This window comes from Glycine soja, chromosome 17 (assembly GCF_004193775.1).
Source record: "Glycine soja cultivar W05 chromosome 17, ASM419377v2, whole genome shotgun sequence".
Lineage (NCBI taxonomy): Eukaryota > Viridiplantae > Streptophyta > Magnoliopsida > Fabales > Fabaceae > Glycine > Glycine soja.
In genome coordinates, this window is record NC_041018.1 from 38,676,745 (window position 1) to 38,686,462 (window position 9,718).

General features: G+C 32.1%; 1 protein-coding gene across 1 annotated transcript; it reads right to left on the reverse strand.

The window, feature by feature from the left end:
- Positions 1–2,576: 2,576 nt before the first annotated feature.
- On the reverse strand, positions 2,577–7,103 carry LOC114393572 (protein NDL2-like). Its single transcript, XM_028354923.1, has 11 exons — positions 6,893–7,103; positions 5,384–5,483; positions 4,834–4,931; positions 4,643–4,731; positions 4,398–4,458; positions 4,231–4,317; positions 4,070–4,147; positions 3,922–3,978; positions 3,756–3,811; positions 3,345–3,480; positions 2,577–3,250 (listed from the first exon to the last, which is right to left on the reverse strand). The coding sequence occupies exons 1-11, from the start codon at positions 6,956–6,958 to the stop codon at positions 3,029–3,031; spliced, it is 1,050 nt and encodes a 349-aa protein (XP_028210724.1). The 5' UTR covers positions 6,959–7,103; the 3' UTR covers positions 2,577–3,028.
- Between the last annotated feature and the right edge of the window lie 2,615 nt (positions 7,104–9,718).

Here is a 9,718-nt window from a genome sequence, read left to right on the forward strand (position 1 = left end):
TCTGCAAGTCCATTTTGTTAAGGAGTATAGGGTGTAGTCACTTCATGTTGAATGCGCATTTTCTCACAAAAATTTTCACCTTCTCTGGATGTGTATTCCCCTCCACCATCGGTCTTGAGGATCTTCAATTTCTTCTCACTTTATCTTTCAACCATAGTTTTGAACTTCTGAAGAATCTCAAACACATCGCTCTTGTGCTTGATCATATAGAGCCACATTATTCTATTGTACTCATCCACAAATGTCACGAAGTATAGGTTTCCCCTTAATGAAGGAGTCTCAAAAGGTCCACAAACATCAGAATGAACAACATGTAATAGACCTATAGCTCTCATAGGTAAGTGGGAATTGAAATTTAACCTTGCTACCAAGTATGCATGATTCACATGATTTATTAGGTTTTGTGATTCTAGGCAGACCTATCACCATTTCATCATTGTGTAACTGACTCAAACTTCTAAAGTTTAGGTGATCAAACTTGAGATGCCAAAGCCAACCTTTATCAGTTCTAGTTGATAGGCACTCCACTTGTGCCAGTTTGATTGATGTTTGGAAGGTCCTGTTTCTGGACAGCGGAGACTTCAATATCAACATTTGCCTTGAGTCAAACAATTGCAAGCCATTATTCTTCATCACCACTGAAAACCCATTTTCTATCAATTGTCCAACACTCATTAGGTTGCACTTCATACCTAGTACAAACAGAACTTCCTCAATAATTGAAGCCTTGCCAACTTTTCTCTGAATTACAATTTTTCCCATGTCGTTTGCCATTAGTGATCTGCTATCAGCAAGTTTGATTTGAGTCTTCTTGCTTGGTTAGAATTCAATCAACCAATCCCTATAACTAGTCATATGGTTTGAATATCCTGTGTCAAGATACCAGTTTTCACTAAGTGATTCACCTTCATTGGTTGTCATCATTAACAAAATTGGATCATGATCAGACTCATGCTCTTGGGCAACATTGGCTTCTTCATTGTTATTTCTACTTGACTTCCCTTTCTTGAACCAACATTCATCAGCATAGTGATCATATTTTTCACAATTGAGACACTACACCTTCTTTTTGTCATACCCTTTTTGTCCCATCTTTACCATTTGAATTCTTCCAAGATCCCTTGCTAGAGGATTCTGGTTTTTCTTCCTTCTTTTGCTTATCTTTCTAGTTTCCTTTTGAGTATTTTCTTGTCTTTGATCCCTTCTTCCAGTTCTTTCCACCATTGTTTCTTTTAGAGGTTTGGGCTTGCAGAGCTTAGTCTGCAGTCTTCAACACACCTCTCTCAAGCAATTTTGATTCTTGAGCTTCTAAAGAACCATGTAATTCTTCAATCTTTATAGCCTCAAGATCCCTTGATTCTTCAATTGCCACAATTATATAGTCAAATGAGGGAGTTAAGGTTCTTATGATTTTTTCAATCACTGCTTGATCATGGATTTTTTTCACTATAATTCTTCATTTGATTTACAAGATTTAATACCCTTATGAAGAATTCTGAAATCCGATCACTGGACTCCATTTGAATCAACTCATACTTCCTCCTTAGTGATTGAAGTCACACTTTCTTGACTTTTTCATCACCCTTGAAGCACACTGCAAGAGTATCCCAAGCCTCCTTTGCTGAACTGGTTTCTTGTTTTTCTCAAAGAAATTTGGATCCACACTTTGGTGGATCAGAAACAATGCTCTTCCATCAATCTTTAATTCTTCAATGTAAGCTATCATTTGTGCCTCAGTAGCTCTTTCACTCGGTGCTTTAATTCTTTTCTCAACAACATCAAGCACACCTTGAAATCTGAAGAGAACTCTCATTCGAGAACTCCATCTATCCCAGTTTTTTATTCCTTCAAGAACTGGTAGATTCCCAGGAATATCATTGGTTCCTACCATGATCCTTCAACTGGAACATGAACTGAGTTGCGCAAATCGAACCAAAAGCTCTGGATATCAATCTGTTAGAACCAATTGAAGGAGATGAATAATAGCAATATGTACTTTTGAAAGAGGAATGAAAGAAATGTTATTCTTGGAGAGAAAGAAAAACTCATAGGAGTGTAGTGTATTATTGGAAATTTTCTTGTACTCAAGTGTCACAACACAATTCTTTTTATACAGATCAAAACATAGATAGTGGTTAGTTATAACTACCACTCTCAACACTTCATCATCTATTATTATAGATTTTCAACTATTTAGCACCTAAGACCAAATGATACAAAATTGTTTAATTGAATTTTATCATATTTCAACATTCTCGACTGGATTAGCATTTAATATCTTTTTTGCTGAGGACTTCTTAATGTTTCATATATAATTACATTAGACATTGATTCATGCATCTAAGAATCAGCTGAGAATATGATCATAATTTTATTTTGCTTATACTTTTTCTTAAGATTACGACACATGTAACATGTTGATAGAATTAGAATAATTATTTTAATATTATTATTGTTATCAATTTTTTAACAAATATACAATTAATGTTTGTTGCATACAATTCGCTATTTACCTGCATGATGTTTATCAATATAGTAGTAAGTAGTAACAAAGAATAGTACGTAAAATCATGTTCCACTATGAATGACTTCTGAATAAACATTTGCTTGTGAACTTTTAACAGATGTCTTTCTTTATTGACAGAGAATAAGATGCCTACAACATGAAAATACTTCAAAACAGGAGATATAGCACGGTAATGACTTCATGCCCTCCGATGTTTGTTTTACAATTGTAATCTGAACTTTCCATTTTTTCCCTCTAAATATGAAAACAATTCCGAAGCTTTACAACTATTCATAGGCTTGAGACTCATTGACTAAAATCTATGATCTATGATTTATTACAAATGAAAGAATCACTATAAGTTGATTTCTACTAAACTCTTCCCATTTCTTTCCTCTTTGTTGATTTCTTATTTCCCTTTCTCCCTATCTACAACGATCTGGCATGGCATCCCCTCATTCATTCCCTCTAACCATACAATCAGAAGGGGCACCAATTTCCCAGCCTTTTATTAATCTACTTCTAGATTTCCAGAGAAATTCGTGTCTTTATGGGTTTCAATTTCAAACCCATGCTCTCTGGTGAATAAAGCTCAGGCGAAATGCATGATGGGCTCAAGGGACTTCTTGGGCTGACACTCAACTTGGATGGCTTGTACAAGCCATATCCCATGAGAAAGTACTCCATTGGTATTAACATGGCATGAGGCTGCTCCTCTGTTACCATTGATCCACATGCTTGAACCTATAGTTCCACCACGGCTATTAAATTCTAAGCTTATTTGCAATGTTACACAATGTTGTCACATATTAATAGGAATTGAACTTATTTTCAATACCTCAACTAAGGCACTGAATCGTCTGTCTAACTTTGAAGTCATGTGAACAGCCTCCGAGTGAAATGGTGACATATCCCCAACAAAAATAAGCGAACGGCAATGTAGTTTTCTCAACCCTTCACTTATGTCAGGTCTCCTGTTAGAAGCCAATACAAAGTTAAATGAAAATGAAATATATCATTAAGCAACAAGAACAACGCTGTCCCAGAACATACTGAACTAAAGTGTTGACATATCTATTTGTACATCAAAACAAGTCATCAGCCAAGAGTGCAATTATAACAATAACCACTTTCTAAGTGACGCTGCAACCTTAGCAATAATTAATAACTTCCTGATAATCACCACTTCTACATTACTCTTCCCTCAAAAAGAAATACGAGAATCACTATTTTGAAAGTGTAATCATACTCGTTAATAGCTTCCAGGAATCGCCACACATTCAAACTCTGCCTCTCATCCAACAACTGTAAGAAAATATTGAAACAGATTCAGACTAGTGTTCAGCTTCAAACCAGCTACCAGTTATAACCCAGTTTCCATGTGAAAATGAATAAATAAATAAATAATGACTAACCCTTCGACAAGATTTAACTATATCTGACTCCGGCAATTGAGTGCCACCTCGAATTTCCTATCAACACAAATAAAAGTCTATGTTTTAACCTAACACACTGGAAAAAAAAAAAAAAAACAAGGAATGCTTTTGGAAGCAAAAAACATACCTTGCTAAAGTACCGCTTCAGCAATATTTCCTTAACCACCCCACACATGCCATAAAAGTATAGTAAATTTGACATGACCTGCAAAATATTATAAAATCTTCAGAAAAGAACAAGATTGATTTTTAGAACAAAACAAAATCTTTCTTGCATAGGAACAGAACCTTGTTGTACAACCATTCAGTCCAAGACGGTTCTTTACATAGAGGAGAAACAAGTATCAAACCAAGAACACGTTGTCTATACTTCATCTGTTGTCAAGTGGTAGAAAGGCGTGTAAGTATCTTGAAGCCATATAAGGAGGAGGAGGCAAACACACGTGAAAACTTACAGCAAATAAGGTAAGAATGTAAGCCCCAGCAGTTACTCCCATACACATGACTGCACTAAGACTGCAAAACAAGAAGATAGAGGATAAATCAGCTTCTATGGTTAAGGTACCACTCACTTTCAAAGTTTCAATCTGTCCATTCTAGGAGGAACTTAGTGTCAAGACAACATTAGGTGAAAAATGCTCTAAAGCAATTTTCTTCATGTCACTAAATGGAAAGCAACTGCTGAGAGCTAAACACTCACCCAAAAAAGTTGAGAACCTCGGCTATTTGATCAGCTAAATCATCTACAGAAAGAATTGGGTGATCTTGATCGATTGCAGCAGCTCCCAACTGCAATAACTCTTGAAAAAAGCACAAGATGATAAGGAACCTGGTAAATTATAAACATACATGCAACACTATAGTACAGCTTCAAGATACAAAGCTACAGACCTCATGCCCAGGTGGACTAATATGATAAATGCAGAAATTGTGGAGCAGAAGGTAATATGCCTCGGGACAAAATAATAACCCCTGAAAGCAGGAGACATCTGATGAAACCACGTGCATGAAAACAAAAGGTTAGAATATCAGTGCATTGACAAAAAGAAAAAAAAAATGTTAAGAGATATCAATGTTTGGCAAAATTTATAAAACGACAATATTAGATTTGATGTTGTCTGAATTGTCAGCATAAAATCTTTTAGGAGCAAGCCTTAGCCTTGACTTGTCAGAAAAGAAATACATATTTGGGGGAGGGGGGGGAGTGCAAGTGTTCAATTTTTTTGATAAAAACTTATACATATTTCAATACCAGCAAGTACCAGATTTTAAAACTCTGGTTAAATTGAATCTACCAGGAAAGAATTTTTACCGTAATTGCAATAAATCTGTAAATGCTGTAATTTTAACACAAATTAAGTGCAATGCTCTCTGATGAAAAATTAGGGGGGGGGGGGAGGATCATGGGATATATATAAAATGAAAAATCTGTTTAACTTACAATTTAAAGCCAAATCCGGATATGTGATTAGAGCTGGCTTATCCTGGTCTCCATATACAGCAACAGATACAGAACCATGACGTGTTCTGATGATATGTTCCTGCAGAAACATATCAGTAGCATAAAAATCAGGAACAGCACATGATGAAGTTAACAGAAACAGATAACAAATTGTTCATTATATACCATTGCCTTTATGTTTTTTATAATAACAAATGGGGAGGGAATCAGGAAAGTGAGCAAAAGATGTTTTATAGCAAGTTTGAGTTCGTAGTTTGAAATGTGTAGAATACCATGTTTGAACTTTGAAGCTTCCTTCTAAGGAAGCAAGTTCTTTTCCTTTAACAAAACAAGCCGTTAATCATGTATGAGCATTTATCATGTGCACCAAAGACGTGAACATGTTTGGGGCAACAAAATGAAATCACGAGACAAAGGTCACATGCAAAGAAACAACCCATAACAAGGCACAAAATCTTTCAAGGCGGCAACATCGTAGATTGCATGTGAAGATACACCTTTTTGAAGAAAATCATTATTTTACTCAGATCACAACATTATTAAGAAAAAAAAAAGTTTAACTTCATGCACTGTCATAACTCATAAACTGTCAACTAATTAAAGGATTACCTTAGGAAAGATTTGTAAATTAGTTGAAGTTTAATTCCAATATATTGTCGGTGTAATGTGAACCATTCAGAAATCATCATTAATATGATTTTTAAGATAATTATTATAAAAGTCATTGATTTTTAAGATAATTAATATAAAAGTACAATCGTGTAAGGTATGTGGTTTATGATTAGATCCATGCAGACACTATTTACTCTTTTTCAATAGAGAGGGAAAAAATGTAAATAGTTTATGCACCGACGGCATAAAGGAATTTTACACTAGACTACTAGTGAAAAGGATTTTTTAACGGTTATCCAATCCGATCAGAAACCGTCGGAACGTAAATTTGTTGACTTTCACGATTCCAATTCCAAAAAAATAAATAAACAAAGACAGAAAAGTCTAAAACCACAATCCAATTTATTTAACCCATCCAAGGCGTGATAACACAAACACAAACGTCTTCACCAATTATGAAAAAACCCTCAATTAACATCCAAAAGTGAACCAGTAACTAACCACATTTGCAGTAACCGTTTAACACCTACACCATCCAGAATCACAAGCTCAAATTATTATTCTTACATCAAGCTCAACTACCCGATATCAGAAACCAAAAACGACATTGAAAAAGCCGTTTCCGCTTGGGAGGGGAAGAAACAAAAGAGTCAAAACTCAAAACACAAAAACGCAGAAATCGGAAATTAAAAAAAAAAAAAAAAAAAAAAAGGAAACGAATCGAAGGAAAACGGCAAATGAAAAGTGCTAAACGAGGTTGATTGAAAGCAGATTATAATCATTATTCTCGTTGCGGTTGCGTTGCGTGTAACATTAAATCGATAATAGAAAATAAAATGTAGAATAACAATAATGATAATGATTATATTTATATACCTGAGGTGAAGGAGAAAAGGAATCGATGTCGAGTGAGAGTGAATCGCTTGAGGTTGAATCGGCCATGGATAGAGAGAGGAATTGGGAATGCAGGTGGAGATGAAGATTGAAGATGTTTGTGTTAATGGCAACACTGCGATTTAGTGAGTGAGGGATGGTGCTAAGTAATAAAACTCGAGCGAGTCAAAACGAGTCACCGACGACTCCGTGTCGTGGCACTTGTTTGAGGCATCACGAGCGGTCCGCGTCAAACAAGACAATTCCAACCCGGCACTCTGGTTAAGTTAACCATACTTGGGTAAGCCGACAATTTTCCTTTTTCCCTTTTCTTGTTTGATTTTTTTTTTTTTAAGAATATATTTCATCCAATAAAATATATTCTAAGAGTTTGTTTAATAGTACATACAGATTTAATAAATTTGATATGATTTTTAAGATAAGTTTATAAAATTTAATTATCATAAAAATAATACATAGTGATGTTTTTATATTGTAAATACACCTATTTATTCTTTATTTTGTTGTTGACTAAAATTTATTACAAGTTATCAAATTTTGTGCGTTCGACATTTTTTTTTCCTGAGTCTCAACTCTCAATTAAGATTTTGTACTTTTTAAATAATCTTAACTAATAATAAAAAGTATATTAAGAAGTGTGTTGTGGCAAATTTTTTAAAAAAATAAGTTTTTTATACCAAAAAAAGTTATCACTTGTACAATTTTTTTTTATAAAAATGGTAATAGTACCGATTAAAAATAAAAATTAAATATTGTTTATTTATATATTGTTTATAAGAAGTGTTATTAACCACGTGGTATCTATTATAATCAACTCGTGATTATTTTAAAAATATTTGTTAGTTTATTAACTAACGCTCTTATAATACTAATTAATGAGATTGGTAGTAATAATATATCATTTCAAAAGGGGACAATGTAATCTTATACTGTACGGAGTATTTGCTTCTTTTTTATTTTATATGTTATTAATTTTTAAAGAAAATTTGAACAATATAAAGTGATTAAAATAAGTAAAACATTGTTTTGTTTTATCTTACAAGTAAGTAAAACAGAGTTTTATTATTATAGTGTTCTATCAGTATTAACAAATAAATATTTAGCACATTTAATATATTCAAATGTCCTTTTTTTGGTACAGAAAATAATTAAATGTCTATAACTACTTTCAAAATAAGTATTAAATTATTGTTTTTATACTTTCAATAACAAATATATTTATTTTTCATCAAAGAAGCTTAACTTTTATGGTGCTTTTAATTTTTATTCTTTAAAAAATTGACAGGAAAATATTAAATATTTAATAAAATGTATTAATTACTTATTAATTTATAATTGTTAAATTAGTTTCTTGGTCGTCTAATTTATTATTTAAGTTTAATTTGGTATTTTAATTTTTTGTTTCAATTTTTTTCTTTAATTTTTAAAATCGATTCAATTTGATAGTTTTCTTTTCAATTTGATTTTCTATTTTTTTTAAAATCAATTCATTTTTCCAAAATATGTATTTTGTGACCGTTTGTACTCACTTAATGACCATTTTAAAACTCAACAAAATATAATTTTTTACAATTTTATCTGAAAAACTAAATTGAATCAATTTAAAAAAATTAAAGATCCAACTTAAATTAAAAAAGAATTAGAAGAATAAAAAACTTATATAACCGTTTATAATCCTTAAAATACTTAATACTAAGATTTTTAAGTACTCCTAATTCCTAATACTTACTAGAGTGTATTGAGTGGTTAAGACATACTAACAAGACTTTAAAAATAATATTTATTTTTGTCCCCTCAAGTGAACTCAATTGGTTAAATTGTGAATAGAATTAATCTCTTTTTGTCAGCTTTAAAATACTCTTACAGTACACCAAAATAGAAGTTTGATCAATGCCCCTAACATCAATTTGGAAAACACATTTATTTTAATATATCATAAATCTCAAATACAGGGAAATAAGTTATTATTGATCTTAATTTTCTGGTCCCCGATATTTCTGAAATAAAAGGTATTTTTTTCTTTGAATATATTAATGACGGCATAAATTCGTCATTGCGTTGTGGGCAAAATTCCTAGATCTATTTTGTTCTTATATATATTATATTGAAAACTATAAATGAAAGGGAAAAAAATTATGTAAATCAATTGACCTGAGATTGTTTTGAATTAATTAAAAATTTATATTGAAGTCTTAAATATACAACTGTATTAAATACTTGACAATAAATTTTGTTGTTTATAAGGATTTTTTCCATATTCAAACTAGATTTCTTCTAATGAAAAATAATTATGATTTAGAAAAAAAAAAATCAAAGGTATAAAGTCAGCACTCAACAACCATGCAATGCAATGGTTTGAGACGTGTTTGCTTTTTGCAAATAAAAATGGGTTCCACTGCAGGATTCATTGCAGAAATATCACTTTCGATTGAGAAATTGCCATTTTACGTATCAGCTAAACAATAACTCGCCATTCATGCAAGAAAAAACACAAATGGAGTTAAATCATCAGCAAGTGATTTTGGAAAATGATACTGAACTACTGGTAGCTGTCATGTTCTTTTTTTCTTTCAACTTCAAGACACAGGGAATTTTTCCCATGTGAGAAGATATTTTGTAATATATTTTCAACTGAAAATTTTAACTTTGTTTTCTTTTGTCAACCGATCTCATTATGTAGGAATATAATACGATGCATCCTGACTAAAACGTATTAACTTCTCATTCTCAATAGTTTCCTTTTAATTAGTGCATCTTGATCAAATAAATTAAGATTCTCTGTATAGTGCAGTGATTATTAACGTCGTT

Bases quoted from the DNA above. Each gene is read 5' to 3' on its own strand.
- LOC114393572 (XM_028354923.1), bottom strand. From the start codon at position 6,958: ATGGCCGATTCAACCTCAAGCGATTCACTCTCACTCGACATCGATTCC. The intron at 3,481-3,755 runs GTATGATTACAC...GGCTTCTAACAG, and splicing joins TTCCTGGAAGCTATTAACGA to GAGACCTGACATAAGTGAAG. The intron at 3,251-3,344 runs GTATTGAAAATA...GTGGAACTATAG, and splicing joins GATTCAGTGCCTTAGTTGAG to GTTCAAGCATGTGGATCAAT.